General features: G+C 45.0%; 1 protein-coding gene across 3 annotated transcripts in view; it reads right to left on the bottom strand.

Moving 5' to 3' along the window:
• Positions 1-13,892: 13,892 nt before the first annotated feature.
• Positions 13,893-16,160, bottom strand: part of HTR2C (5-hydroxytryptamine receptor 2C) — a 78,565-nt gene continuing 76,297 nt past the window's right edge. For all 3 annotated transcript variants that reach the window (XM_062502870.1, XM_062502872.1, XM_062502871.1), the window contains one exon: positions 13,893-14,852. In XM_062502870.1, the coding sequence (XP_062358854.1) occupies positions 14,020-14,852 (833 nt within the window). In that variant the 3' untranslated portion in view covers positions 13,893-14,019. The remainder of the gene's footprint in view (positions 14,853-16,160) is intronic.

Here is a 16,160-nt window from a genome sequence, read left to right as displayed (position 1 = left end):
CAATCCATAAACTCACTGCAGAGACTCAAATACTGCTCATAAGAGCTCAAATTGCTTCTGCTAAATGCAGCAGTTCCTTGCATGCACAGCAGCATAAATAAAGCTATTACCATTCCCCAAACCACTCAAGAGCAGAGATTTGTCCTAGCTGTGTTAAAGCAGTGCCATTTTAATGGGCTAAATCCTCATTCTTTTGGCACTCGCATCCCAGCTGTTTGCATTCATGTCTGTGATGGCACGAGGGGAAAGCAGACAAGTGGATGGATTTGTCTGTTTTTACTGATGATAATTTATTCAGGTCTGAGGGGTCACTTGGAGAGAACTGATCCTCCAGTACTGATAACTATTTTCTTTTCCTGATGGCTATGTAGCCTAAGCAAGCAGGAAGCTTTTCTAACATGCCTTTTAAGGCATCACTCATGAGGGAGAACTGGCTCTAGAAATACCCTTGTGTGGTCCCCAGAGATGAACTGACACCTGTTTGGCAGTCAAATGCCTGGAGTCCCACAATCCTTCATCTCTGCTTTGCATCTGCCTTCCAAATGTTTTGGTTTGTGAAATTTGAACAAAGTGTAGATTCTAGTGAGAAATCTGTGGAAAGCAAATGCTTCCTAAATTGCCACTGGGATGTGGTAATGTCTGACAGGGATGCTGCAGCATGTCCTCAGCTCTCTCGAGGTTGGGAATAACAGTGTGTCCCTTTCAGAGCCCCAGCAGGAAAGCCATTGCATGCATCTGTGGGACACTGACTCTGCCTGTGCTGCTGTACTGCTTGTGTTTGGTGGGTTGCTCATGGAACACCATCCCAAGGACAGCCGAGGAGCCCTGAGCTTTCTGCAGCCCAGATGGGTCTTCCCTGCCTGCTGCCACTTGTGAAGGCAGTTGTTGTAATCCCAGTCCTTAAAGGGCCCAGGAAAACTGAAGGGGCTTAAAATGACTCGAGGAAAGCTGGAAGAGATCTAAACTGTCTCTGAGCAAGGTGTTTCTGATAACAGGACAAGGGAGAAAAAAGAGGAAGTGGAAACTGCCATGAATAAAGAGAACGTGTTGTTCTGTGGGCTTGTTTGGGTTTTTTCTTTTGTAAGGACTCCAGAAATCTGTCAGCAGGACTCTCACACTGAAGGGCAGCACCTCACACACAATGTCACACACATGCAAACATCTGCATCCAGCCCCTGTGCCTCACCTTGCTCTCACCAGGTCTTCCCTGTTCCCAAATACTCAGCCGTGTGAGAGCTTCTAAATGCTGAACAGGAGCTTCCTTGAGCTATTTATTGCATCAGCTGATATATCTTGTCTGTTGAAAAGCTCAGGTGGAGAGGCTTGAGAGCAACTTTTGCTATAAAGAGGCATGACCACAGCTACTGCAAAGGACAGGTGATTTAGAGAAGTGAGGGTCACTGCAGCAAATGTGGGAATTTCTCTAGGAAGTGGACATTGGCACCAGAATTCAATGAAACACATCTGATGTTTTGCAAGGCCATGCAGTCAGGTGATGAAATTGAAGATTGATTTTTTTAGGATTCATTCCTTATGATGATGATAGAAAAAAATTAAAAAGCGTCACTGGATGAGATACCCTTTTCCAAGCCTGTTCTGGTTTTTTTGTTTGTTTTTTTTTGGTTTTTGTTTTGCTTGAAGAATTAACCAAGGCAAACACATGAGTTTAGTGTGGTTTCACTTCATCAGAACAACCCTGAAAATGTATTTTCTTGAAGGAGCATTTATTCAAAGTGGGAATTACTAATGAATAGTAGAAGCTCAAATAGAAAATCAAGTTTGTGTCAATCAGCTATGCAAAGAGCCATACTAATCCAATCAGAAACAAAGCTACTGCTGTCTTACACATGCAACTGCAAAATTATTCAGTCACTATCAGCTGCTTCCACGGTTAAATGGGCAACAGCCCAATGTAATTTGGGGAACCAACCTAAGGAGGAAAGAGCCAGGAAAAAAATGGTCAATGCACAGACTGAAGCAGAAATGAAGTTTCACGGTTGCTGTAATTCTGCTGAGACATGACCTCTGCCTCTACTGTCTCCTGAGCAGCCACCATGGGATGGCTTTACTTTGAAGAATACCAGTGAGCATGCACTGGGAATGGATTTTCAGAGCTGCCATTCAGGCCTCTGAAGTTTTGCAAGACTCTTAAACAGTTAAAATGTCTACTAAAAATCATGTGAGTGTGTTGTGAATGTCCCCAAAGGAAAAAGTAGGGCGGGCAGCCAAGCCCAGCCTGTTGTCCTGGGTACATCTGGTGCACTCTCACCTACTTTACCAGGTAGGAATGCTGGGCACAAGCATTTGGACTGGAACAAATACTGCAGTAGCCCCAACCTGCTGGGTGGGTTTAAACTGGGCTAATGCCTGTAGTCTAATTTTCACTGAAAAAAGGTAAGAAGGGAAGAATTAAAGTGCACGGGTGCAAGTAAGAGAGAGCAAAGGAAAGGCTGTTGTACCTCCACAGCTAGAACTCACCCCAAAAAGGATCAGAGCTATTTCAGTAACCACAAAATATAAAAGTTAGGCTGAAGCCTGCCTAGAAACCTGCCTAGTAACAGAGTGATAAATTAAGTACATCTACTTATGGTATCTGTATGCTGCAGCTTTATAGCAGCATTTACGTGAGGAAAGCTGGGCTTGGCCCCAGTGCAGGGCTCCCTGCTCCCCAAACTCATCCCTGCAGAGGGTCCTCACTGCAGCAGCAGCAGGAAAACACCTCCTACCTGCTTTCCCACAGTATCACATCTGCAGCATTTGCAAAATTCAGCCCTAATGGATGGCCACTCAACTTCCTAACATCCTGAACCTCACTAGAATTTCATTAGGGATTTTTTTATCTCATGTTTTTAGAATTACACCAATGTATTTCTTTCACACAGTAGTCTCATTAGAGTGTTTTAATTCATTTGCATGTAGTCCATAATTAATATTTTTAGTAAAGCACCCTTAAAATCCCTCCTTTGGCATGCTCTGCTCTTACTGTTCCCAGCTTATGTCTGAGTTCCCAACTAAGCTCTACATGTTTGGTGAGACATGTCTTTGTCTTTGCATACCCATGAGTTTAGAGTCTTCTTTTTTTTCTTTGACTGATAAAGTCTTAGAGCCATTTGTTGAAGAATAAATGCAACTTTTCCTACACAGCTTTTTCTCCCTAGAGAATGTCAATACTTGTCACACATACAAAAGCACGATCCTGTGCATGCTGCAGGGAAATGCAAAATCCATTTAGACTGTCATATTCTACATGCTTTTGGGAAGTAGCAAAACAGGGAAGATTAACGCCAAGGTCTCTGAACTCAAAAATCATCCTCCTTCGGTTGCTGAGGTGTATTTTCAAGCTGCCAGCAAGAGAATAATTTGAAAATCACTTTACATTCTGTTTCCTCATATCTATGCTCATATTTTTTAATTTTTCTGAGTAACCCCTCAGTACAAGTGTTTCAACCACTATAACTTGCAAATGGCTGCAGGAAACAAAGCAAGGCTGGCATCTTGGAACACAGGAATTTCCACCTGAACATGAGGAGGGACTTCTTTACTGGGAGGGAGACAGAACACAGGAACAGGCTGCCCAGAGAGGCTGTGGAACCTCCTCTGGAGATACTCAAAAACTGTCTGGACACAATCCTGACTAAGGAGTGCTTGGAGACCCTGCTTGAGAGGGGTTTGAACAAGATGAGTTCCAGTGTTCCCTTCCAGATTTACCCATTCTGTGACCTCTCCGTAACTCTTCACTCCTCCTGCACTTGAGGAATTGAAGTGGTTGATTTTGTATCTCACCGGCTGAGGCATCTCTGCTGAAATTTTCCATCTTGTACAGGCGCTAGAAATCCCACGGCCACTGGGTGTCAGCATCTGTGCTCGGATGCGGAGGACATGGAAAGCAGGTGCAACATCGGTGCTGCCAGAATTTGGTGTTTAGTGCATGAAAATTAAATAGAAGGGGATAATTTCTCCGTGACCATAGGAAAGAGGTGTCGTGTTCTTTCTGTACTGCGAAGCAGAGACGTGTCACAGCTTTGCTCCATCATTTGGCTCTGGTGTGACTGAGGGGTAACATCTCTTTGTATCTCGTGCCATTGTGACCACAGCCCAGTGCTGCTGCACTGACCAGATCTGTGTCCCCCAGGGCATGTGCCCGCCAAAATCAGCCCCTGCCACTGCCCTTCCCCATGCTTGTGCCACTGAGCACCCGCAGAAAGGTCCCACCAGCCCAAACTGGAGGTTTGACTGTGCCCTGCTGTGTCCCTGCCTCACTCTGGCACCAGCTCCTGCACCCCTGAGCCCTGTGGATCTCAGCACCCTTCCCTGAGCACTGCAGTGTCTAGATCTTGGAAGGACAACACGGCTCTTCTGGCTGCAAGTTCTAGGTGTCAAGGCTCTGGGACTGCAGGAGCTCATGATATTATCTGAAATCTAAAGAGCTTCACAGGCCATGGCAGGTTTGCAGCTCACTGCCTTGTGTGGCATTTGTACATTTGAGAACATTGTCAGCCTCTTTATTTCTATGTAGAAGCTAAATTTTCTCAGGTGGGTCTCTGGTTTTCACAACTCCAAGGCAAGTAAATACAGCTGATGCATGTACTTGACAGAACAATTTGAGGAAACATTGTGGTTGAGTTGTCTGAACAGCTGAAATGGCTCTGCAAACTGTCTGTGTCAAGATACCCTTCTCAGAATACAGAGATAAAACAACCAGCTTAAAAAATAACAGACACCACAAAGTTTAGCCCAAAATCAAGGATTCATGTCCCTGCCATCCTGGGCTGCTTGCCTCCTATGTGGATCTGCATCCAGACACAACATGGGACTGCTACATTCAGGAAATAAAATGTCATTTCAGCAAGTCTCACACCATCAAACACATTAAAATAATTAAAAAATAAAAAAGGAAACTAATTTAAAAATATTAAACATGGCTTTGATATTTCCTTTCTTGGTGGGTCTGCCAAAGAAACAATCTCTGTGTTTAAGTGGGTCTCAGTCCGGGGAGAGCTGAGTGTGGGTGCTTCCTTAGGCTGGGAGGCTGGATGAGCGTGGTGGCAGCACTGCTGTGGTGCATGCACTCATGTCTTACAGCAAGGACAGCCTGCACAGCACCTCTGACTCCTCTGAGATGCCAAATGAGGTTGCACTGCCTTGCCTTTGATGGAAGGTGTGAAAGGTTCCTGCAGCTGCAGTGAGGGGATTTGAGCCACGGCCATCAGCCATCATCCACAAAGGATGGGTTTTGTTTCCTGGCCTGGGAAGCTGTGAATGGAGGTGACAAAGGCATGTCACACCTTTGGCATGCTTGGATGGCCCACCTGCCAAAGCATCAGTGACTCGAAGTAGTTATTTCTCATTTGGGAAAAAAAAGTACTTAATATCAGGAATTTTTTTACAAACCAGGGAGCACCTTCCTTTAATGTTATCTAGATATCGTTGTGACTTAAAAACAAAGAGTGGCAGAATTTTCTTCACTCATGCAGTAATGGAGAAAACATGCAAAGCAAGCAAACATGCAGAGCCTGATCTTCCCAAGGATTAGAGCCGCCCTCCAAAACTGCTCTTGGCCATGTCACCCATGCCAAGCACCCTCCCTGCATGGCCATGGCACACAGGTGACAGCAAACAGGTGCCAACAGTGTCTTAAACCACCCAGAGAACAGCTGTCCTGCAGGAGACAAACTTCAGCAGCACACACTGATGTGAAGCTGCTCTAATTTTAACAAATGCAACCAGGCAGTGGTCTAACACATCAGTGAGTGCAACATGACATGGCTACAAAACATTTACACAGGAGAAGGAAACAGAGACAGCAGACACAGGATCCCATCGGGTCTCTAGGTACCCAAACATTCTTTGTACCCTCTCTGTGTCTGTCTGAAGAACCAGGGCTGCCCAGGCAGCCTGAGAGAGTCATTGTGCCACCAAGAGGTCCCCACCTGATGCATGAAGCCCAGAAGAGAATAGTCCTTGCCTTTTATCTGATGATGTTCCAGCTCTTAGCCATTGAAATGGAAATATGTCCCAACCTTCCAGACTCTCAATTTGATCTTGGCTGGTAGCTGCCCAGAACTTTGTGCCCGTGAAGCCAATTTGTTTAGAAACACACTGAGAAAACAATAACCTTGCTGCCTGCCAGGTTCAGCAAAGTTCACTTTCAACAACAGAGAGCTTAAAAGGCCAACAGCACAATTTACTTAACTGAAAAAAGAGCATGGAGTTCCTGGCTACAAAAACAAAGAACAGTGTTTTTAAAAAGTCAGGCAGTGCAAGAACAAAGCAGGCTCAGCCCTGAAAGCTTCTCACCGGAGTTTGCTCTACCACACCAGCTGAAGCCAGCCCAAAAGGACATTACCTCAATGCTGTTGCTCTCCTGAGCAGACAGAGACCATCTCCAGTAACACTAAATGTCCATGAAAATGCTGTTGTATAAAACAAAACACACTTACGTGACAAGCAGTCAGGCTTGGGCTAGCCAAGCTGGATTCTGGATGCTTCTGAGAATGCAAGTGAAATATTGCTTCACAGAATTTGGGGCTGGCTCAGGGCTGGGAGCACACAGCCTTTGCCATGCCTTGACTTCATGCTGTCCTGCGTGTGGGAGATGCACTGACTTGGCATGGCTTCTCCTGCCTTCCTCCAAAATTCTAGCATTTTCCATGGCTTGCTTAGGACTTGGAAGGACCATAGCCCAGAAATAGTGTTCCCTCTTCAGGATGTTTTGTTCCTCCCACACTTTGGGATGTGTCTCTAGGGCGGTGCTGCTGTGCAGATGGTGGGCTTGGTGCCTGAGCATTGTCAAACCAGAGGATAAGGACAAATGAGCTGACCTGGCCTCTCCTGCTGTGCCTATGGGATAAATTCCTGTGTGAATGCAAGAGCTGAGCCCTCAGTGATCATTTCAGCTGCTGTTACTGCTGTCTCACCAGGAAATGCAGTCCCAGACCTGGAATACCCCACTTGTTGGAAGCCTGCTTCTAACTCTTACTTTATTTCCACTCTTTCTATATATCAGTGTCTTTCTCTAGCCTTAATACCTCCTCTCTCACCTTAGTCAGATCAAGCACTCCCTGATATCCTTATGGAGAGATTTTTTTTCACCCATCTTCGGATGCTAGGAGGAAAGCCAAGGTTTCTGCTCTCTTCTCATAAAAGGCCCTGTCTGGCCTTGAGCCCCCACCCTATGCCTGCTGCTCAATCCCATCTATTCTCTAAAACAAAAGTGTCAACTGCCTTCAGACCAACAGGGAATAATGTCCATTTACCCTTTCCTGGCAAAGGAGATGCAGCAGTCCTGGCCATGGTCTGCTGCCTCACTCTGCTGCTGAGCTGCACAGCAGGAATTCATCCCTGCACTTTGCCAAACGCCATCACTGGTGCAGGATCCGGGCAGTTTTCTCTTCAGTACACCTAGAAAAGGTACAAGAGAGAGCAAATGTTCACTTGAGGGGTGTCCCACCCGTGCTCCAGCCTTGTGCTGTGCTGCAAAAAGAAAAGATGAGGAATACTTAGCCAAGGGGACCAGACCTTGCCACGGCTTCTCGGGTGAGTCACTGCGACCCGTGGATCTTCAATGGAGACACTGTGGGACATGAACTGCTGATGTCTGTAGGGGAGGAACCCCAGCACAGCTGAGATCTCTGCTGGGCTATTGTGCTTACCTGTTGCTTTGAGCAGTGTCATGATCTTTGGGAAGTGCAGGCTCCACAGGAGAGGCACTGAAATCTTCCTCCCCCAGTGTCACAGGAGAGCTATTCTAGCTGTCAGTCAGGGAAAAGGACCCTGATTAAAACCTTTGATAAACATCCATCACTGGCACCCACCTGTCCTTCTGTAGGAGGAGACAACAACATCAGCAGCACACACAGATGTAAGGCTGCTCTAAATTTTAACAAATGTAACCAGGCAGTGGTCTAACACTTCTAACCGGTCTAAAATCTTTACGGAGTTTTTTTGTGTGTGTCAGAAATTTAAATCACTCAAAATTAGATCCTATTAAAAATACACATTGGATAATCTAGCTGTATTGTAACTAAACATTAATTTATCCAATTTATACAATTCAAGCACAGGAAAATTCAGAACAATGGATTTAACATTCCCCTGTGTGGTGCTGCATGATTAATTTTTCAAGTCACCTAAGTGTTGGTACCCTCTAGAGTCACAAAGCAGCTACCACCGTCCCAGGAATCTGCTGGGGAAATTACATTTATCTGCTAGGAGATCCTTTGTTTTTTGGAGAAGCAGAGCATAAGAAAACATTAACATAATATGGAAGAAGGATTGCTCCAGAGTCTCAGTTTTCTACAATAATTTGTCACCCATTGCCTGCTGTGAGCGGTCTGTGTAATTCTCTTGTTGTCACCACCCCAGAGACACCAGAGTTATTTGGTCTTTGTCACCACTAGACACTTACCCATTTGCCAGGCCCCTCCACAGACCCTTGGAGCTGTGGCTAGGGAAGGGCTCCTGCAACAGCTTCTGTGGCTGGAAAGGGTGGAGTCAATCCCATGGAAATGTGCTGGGATGCTGTGCTGGGTCCTGAGACAAGCGTCCTCTTGGAGGGACCATGTGGGAGATCTGCCCAGAGCAGAATCCCTGCTGCTGCCACACTCCCTCCACATGTACCCACACACCCTCCTGCTGTCAGCAAAACCTGGGATTTAGGACAGCCTTAAGCAAATTTTTTGTGTGTAGCTCATGCACTTGACTGTTTATTAAAGATGTTCTGGTGTGGTTCTTTAATCAGCAAGTGTGACTTTTGCACTGATTTGCATTGATTGTATAGAGCTAAAGTCTCTCACCTGAATCCTCTCCATCTCCATGTTGTTATGGGACTGCAGCCTCCCTGCACAGTTGAGAGGGAATGGCACATCACATGGATGTTTTCTGATAGCTTCAGAGCACAGGTTTCAGTGTGTGCAAAAGCAAACAAGCAGAAGACCTGAGACTTACAGAAAAAATGAGGGAGAGACAAAACAGATAATAGTTCATAGTTAAAAAGGAATAAAAAATAACAAAAGCATTTTTTTTTTTGATGCATGCACTCCCACAAACTACATTATCACTGGAAATGTCCCCATCTAACATTCACACCAACAGGTATATTTGATATCCCCATCACAGCTTTCCTCCTCGGCTTTTCAGATACTCCCATTTTTTCAAAGGAATAATAAAGTGTGATGACATCTGCGGCTCTCTGGGCTCTCTGAGATGTGTGTGTTCATGTACACAGATGTGTGCACACATCTGCCTATCTCTGTCCTTCTGTTTCACCTGCACAAGGCTTGGTGCTGGTTTGTGTGCCTTTTCCTAGGAAAAAGCCTCTGATGCCTTTTCTGCCCCTGAAATGGAAGCAAAGCCAAATGCAGTTCTTGGCAAGTGGCTCTCCTAATGATGCTGTGACACAGGGGGGACAGCCATCCAAGAGACATCTGCTTCTTTATCACATGACAGGCTCTGCTTTTGGAATGCACAACTTGCCTGCCACGGTATCAGACACCCTTCAGTAGTCCAAAGTTAAATGGTATTTCTAAAGGGCTGACTGAGGTTTGCTTTTCTTCCTTAAAAGATGTTTCTTCCTTGGAATCTGTGTCTCTCCAGGGCCCTCATGTCTCCAACACCTTGGATGCTGACTGGGAAGAGCACCAGGCACCCGCCACACCAGTGAGGAAACTTTTCACAGGGCTCTCCAGAAGAAAGGCTCTAAGGATTGACATTAGTGTCTCTGCAGAGAAAACAGCAGGAACCACACTGTTCACAGTGCTTACTCACACATCCAGCATTTACATCTTTAAATTATCACTCAGATGAAAACTATTGCAGACTCACAGTTATTCAGACAATAAAGAGCCGTGCTGAGGTGGGATGTCTTGAGGCTGCTCAGCATTGGCTCTGAACTGTGTCACCTCTTAAATGCCACAGTCTCTGGGTAGCTGCTCTTACCTTCAGCAAGCACAGGACAGGAGGAGCTGACCTTCTCCTCAAAGCACAGCCTGTGAGGCACGCACGGGTCCCCAAAGCCACCACGGCTGATCCCACGGATGCTGCACCCCAGACCTGGCTGTGTGGGCCAACATGGAACAGATGAGATGAGCCAGCTCAGCTCTAGAAACCAGACTGCCCAGCCACAGGGGTTTGTGCCTGAACTCCATGGCCAGCCTTGCTTCTGACCTCGGGCTGCAAGCCCCTACAGCTCAGAAAGATGCCAGCTCTGACCTGGGCTGCCCTCAGGAGCAGATTCCCCAGCTCCAAAGGGGGTGCTCTGTTTGCTGGGACAGAGCCTCTGCGTGTGTGCTGTCCCATGGGGCAGCCTGCCTGCACAGCTCCATCTGGTTTGGGAAGCAAAGCAGCCAGCACATCTCAGCCTCCAACCATTTCCAAGGAATTATTGACACTTCTTCAGTCCAAATAAAAGCAAAACACTACCACAGACACTATTTGTAAAACAAAACCATACCTGAGCTGGGATTTGAGGACTCACACAAAGCTTCCAGCAGATGTTCCCACAAGACAGCCCCAGGCAGGGCTTCTGGAGGCACCACCACAGTTAATGGTTACATCTCAGGAGAAGCAAAGGAGCTGTGGGGACAACCTGCTTTGGTTAAGTTTCAGAGAACCAAATCAGTTCTTCAAATTCACACAGCTCAAAAAAATGCAAATTTTAACAGTTGTTCCTGCAGGGAGTAATTTGAAGAGGGAGAATAATCTACCACTGCTTTCACATTTAACAAGTTTTGGGGTTGGGAGTGTTGGGATGTCTGCTGACACTAATTCCTGTGATTAAGCAGCTGTGGGCCATATTTCAAGTAGAGGTCCTTATCCTCTTTTTGTTGTTGGTTTGTTTTCTGGCCAGGACATATTTTAACTGGGGACAGATGAAAGAAAGAAAGCGCATGTTCACTTATTTATTTTCTGATAGACCATCAAAAAAAAAAAAAAGAAGAATTATTAAACCAACAAACTTCCTTTAATAAATTAATAGCAGCATCACAAAACCCTGATGTGAATGACCCAAAGAAAGTTGGGTACATGACAGTATTTAACCATTCAGAGAAATGTTCTCCCCTGCTGGCTGGGAGGAACGTAGGTGCTGTAAGGCAGTCCCCTTGGCTCTTCATCCAAACAAGAGACAGACATCAGAACAGGTCCAGCTGAGGTTGGCATATTTACAGTTCTGGCGCTGAAATTTTTTAAAAACACTTATAAAAATTCTGAAAATTCTCTGTTCAATTCTCATTATTTACATCCAAATATAGCAGGTTCCCTTTTTGCCCATACAACAGAACTGGCAAGGGTGGGACATGAAGGCTCCTATGCAAAGACAATGCCTGTGTGAACACTTACACTGAGCTCGAGGATGCTGTGGAAAAGGTGCTATTCACACAATTTACACGTGTTCTAGAAGCTACTGTAATTCAGCTTATTGCTAAAGGCTTTCAAAGTCTCTGGTTGGTTTGTAAAGATACATATGTGTATATATATATATATATATATGAGTACAAACTCACACGTGTATATATATACACACATATACATGTTTGGAAGAGATATCCTATAAATTCACCCAGAGGGGAAAAATTTAAAATGCACTGTTATTTTTCTGATTTTTCTATACTGTTTGAGATAATAAAATTTGACTCAGGGTAAAGGGCAGTCACTGAAGGTGCAAGTTTGTGTCTCTGGCCAGTGGTATTCCTACTGATTACCTGACATTTTTGGAGAGGCAAGTGGATTCCCAAGCCCATGGTGGTATCTGCAGGCTGGCAGGTTGAGCAGCTCAGCTGCCTTCTGCAAGCAGTGAGCTGCACCCCGCACTGGGATACCTCACCTCTCTGCAGGGAAGTACTATGGATTTATCCCAGGAGGGGATGAGGGAGAAAAGAAGATTATCAACTTCAGTGCATCAGTCTGGGATCAATCCCTGCAGCAGATACAGCCCAAACGTGTTTCAGCAGTGGCCTCAGCAAGGTTGCAGCTGCACACAGTAGTGCAACAGCACAACACCACCTCAAGCACTGGCAGAATTTTCCAGTTCTTCTACAAATTAATTTTAATGGAATGAACACAACAAGCTGAGAGTACAAGCAAATCATGTAAATAAAATGTGATTTATCCATGCCTAGTGTAAGCTTCTCTGTTCTGACAATTATCTTAGCCAGAGGCTGTCAGTGATGCTCAATGCATCCATGTTAGATGGGCACTGCAGCATCTGTGTAGTAGTTAATGAAGATATAAAAACCTTATGGGTGATATCTGGCATTAGACAATATTCCACATAGGGAAATCTGCATGAGAGGCATCACCCCAGAGGCACAGTGCCAGAAAGACACAGTGCCTTGGAGGGTTTGTGTACACAGGAATGCAGAGGAAAATTAATTCAAATTATACATGGTGTGTATTAAGAGCAGATTACTTAAAATGCATTCAATCCCAATGTGGGTGCTTTCATTAAAGATGTAAGCGGTGTTAATATGATATACTCTAATTTACTTTGGGAGTAAAATGGAATAAATCAAATTTAGAAGTTACTCCAGATTAATACTCCACACAGGCTAGCTCCAGGTGTGCTTCCCTGTTGTCCCTGGTCACTGTTTGCTTTAGAGCCATGTCACCAGCAAATGATTCCACTCAAATGCTCTGTTCAGCTCTGCCCACCCCCTCCTGAGACAGGAGCAGGGACCCTGGCTTACACCTCTCTCCAGCATTCCCCAGGGAGCTCCCCAGGGAAGCACATCCTGCTCCTCACAGCTCGACCCTGGCCAGCACCACACACAGAGAACCTTCTGCTCTGCCCCCAGAACAGAGCAGTGTTCTACCACCAGCACTGTGCTGGAAAATAAAAACCAATGCTAAACCAGCTAAAGAATAACTAGATGTGAGAAGAGAAGAAAGAGAAGAGAAGAGAAGAGAAGAGAAAAGAGAAGAGAAGAGAAGAGAAGAGAAGAGAAGAGAAGAGAAGAGAAGAGAAGAGAAGAGAAGAGAAGAGAAGAGAAGAGAAGAGAAGAGAAGAGAAGAGAAGAGAAGAGAAGAGAAGAGAAGAGAAGAGAAGAGAAGAGAAGAGAAGAGAAGAGAAGAGAAGAGATTTGGACTCTTCCAAAGCCAGAAGTGCTCTTCTTCAGGTAGGGCAAAGCCCCTGATCCTCCAGCAACCTGTGGGGCAGGGCTGGCCACCCTGAGCACAGCCAGCTCCATCCCAGAGCTGATGGGGATCTGCAAGACCAAAGGAGGGCTTTTAATGAATCCTAGGCCTTCCATTTACTGAATGTTTGAATTAGATAACTGGGGATCATTCTTTCTCATGCTTCTTCTCTAAGTTTGAAAGTGATCCCAGCCAGGAATGCAAAACTGCATTCCCTACACTTCTTAGGGGAGCCAGAGACTCCTGAGGAATGGAAAGAAAACAGCAGGATTGGAGAGGGAGCCAGAATCTAACAAAGGCCCCTTGAAGTGCAAGACTGGCCCAGTATGGCAGAATCCACTACACATAACAGGACATGTCTGGCCAGGTGCCTGCATGGCCACCAGACTGTTGTGATGTCTCTCTGCCAGGTTTCTGTAAAGTCTTTACACGGCACAAATAGGGGTGAGGATTTAAAGTATATATTTACTGTCAACTTGAAAAAGAAAGTTATACTGACCAAGTCTAATAGCATGTATTTGATATATAACTATTAACGTGCCATTCTGGACTCCAGCAAATTCCACCTGAGATAAATATTCAGCATTTTTGTTCATGCACTGGAAGAAGAATTCAAACATTTTGTCCATGACATATGCAAAGTAACTAATAGTTCTGATCTAGTATTAACAGTAAATATAGAACCTTAAACTTCACTGCAGTATATTAATATATATTATTTTAAGTACTGGACTGGAAGGACAACTCTTTTTTCTCTTAAAAAAAAAAAGAAAAAAAGAGAAAGCTTTGTTCAGAATGCAATATTTACATTGTCCTTTGACCAACACATTTTTACACAATATATTTTGGCTACAGATACACCGTAGCAAAGGTCTGTGAGAGTCACTTTTACACACAGCTCACTCGCTCACTTACAACATTACAGCTGTTTATGGAGAGCTCTGAAGTCCCTGGTTGCATCTCAAGGCCCTCCTCTGCCTCATCTAGTTCCATGCTATTGAATTCATTGCCGTTTCGATAACTAGTTAAAGTCAGGTCTTTTCCATATAAAGCTGTTGAAGCCACATTCAGACACTGATTCTGCCTCAGTGCTGATTTTTTACCGGGCTTGTATTGGCAGCGGATGTAATTGGAGAAAGCCCTGCGGTAGGTTTTGTTGAAGAGGGTGTACACCAGGGGATTCACCCCAGAGCACACGTAGCCCACCCAGACAAACACGTCAAGGAGTTCACTCAACAGGTCTTTATCGCAGGCTTCCTTGCAAAGGACCGACATGACATTAGTGATGAAAAACGGGCACCACATGATGAGGAACAAAAAGAAGACGATGCCCAGGACCTTGGAGGCTCTTCTCTCGTTGTTGATGGACTGCATCGTTCCTTTCCGGAAAAGCACTGCCTCCTTATTTACAGGGGAGTTCAAGTGGGATGCCCCCTCGTGATTGTGAAGCATTGAAATGTTCTCTGTGTTGTTTTCCTTCTTGAGGCAGTTCACGCTGCTCCTCCTCTGCTTGGGCACCTCTCCACACATGAACACCGTGGCCTGTCTCTGCAGCACCTGGACAGTCAGGCAATACGTGATCACCATGATGATGAGAGGGATGAAGAAAGCCATGAAGGATCCAATGAGGACGAAGTTCTCGTCATTAAGGACACAGGTCCCATTTACAAACACCCGGGAGTCATCCTGCAAACCAATGACTGGAATAGGCATAGATATCCCTAGAAAAATGAAACCAAAAAGGAGACTGTTACCTGCACAGATCTGGCTCCAAAGAGGCAGCAGAGACAATGCAGGTACTTCATGCATTCAGCCCACTGCCTAAAGCTGCCTGCAAGAGAAGTTACTGCTTCCAGGTGAAAGGGAAAACATTCACCAACACGCCTGGGAGCACAGCTCCAGGGTATGACACCCTCCTCCAGGAACAGCAGCTTTGCTGTGCTCCACAGCTGACTCAGTGAATGCAGCCTAACTCCAATTGTTCTAGCATTAATTGGAATTTGGGGGTGTAGGAAAGGCAGTCACCACTCTGCTGTGTTCCAGGTGACCACTCCATACCTGCCAGTGTGGAGGGAGAGGGCAGTTTGAAATCACTGACATAGGGTGGAAAAGAGGATATTTTAGAGAAAAATTTTTGAAATATGGAAGCATTAAAATTATGAAGATTCAAAAGCAAGATTCTTACAGTAATTAAAATAATCCTGACAGAAAAATAGCCACTTTTTCCATGGCATCACAGACACATGGAAGCAAAGTTCTGGATCTCATGGCCACTGTAGACAACCTCAGTGCAAACAGAAAGTGGTCTCTGCAAGATATCACTCAAATATTTTTCACACGCACTGAAATCCAAACTTCATCCCCTGATCTGTGAAGCTCAGTCCCACATCAGGACAGACCCAAAACCTTCCAGAAGAAACAGCATATTTTAGAATATCACAACCTGTGTGTACATGAAAACATGCGGTGGGCCAGATCTAGTTAAGAGTGTCGTGGGTTCATCTAGTCTTGTCTCATGTCTTTGGTAAGTACCAGAAGTTTAGGGCCGTGGTACAAAATGGGTAAAAAATGGGTACAAAATGGGGCAGCTGTAAGCATTATACCTTAGAAAATTCCAAAGCAAGAATTTGTATCCAGAACCTCATTTTTAAAATAACCTTTGAGAGATCTATCTTCGTATTAAATCTTATGAATCCTTGATCTCATTTCTAACTCCACAATACTCAATGGAATTCAGGTCCTCAACCTATCTGTTTTTCATCTGGACAAAGTGTTTCTTGCTCATTTAAATTTGCTGCCTTTGACTCCCCACAGTTCACCTGCTGTGAGGAACAGCGAATAATCACAATCTGGTCACCTTTTCCACGTTCTTAGTGATTCTATAGACCTGTAATCATCTCGCCTGTCTGTCTGACATCTCCTTTGGAGCTGAAGAATGCCATGGAAATGCTGTTCACTCCCTCTCCTCATACCAAATTCATTCTATGCCTTTGATTATCTTTATTTCTAGTTCTTTTCTACCCTTTTAA

Source organism: Cinclus cinclus, chromosome 15, assembly GCF_963662255.1.
Source record: "Cinclus cinclus chromosome 15, bCinCin1.1, whole genome shotgun sequence".
Taxonomy (NCBI): Eukaryota; Metazoa; Chordata; class Aves; order Passeriformes; family Cinclidae; genus Cinclus; species Cinclus cinclus.
Note: the sequence above shows the minus strand (reverse complement) of the source record. Positions and strands in the feature narration are given on the sequence as shown.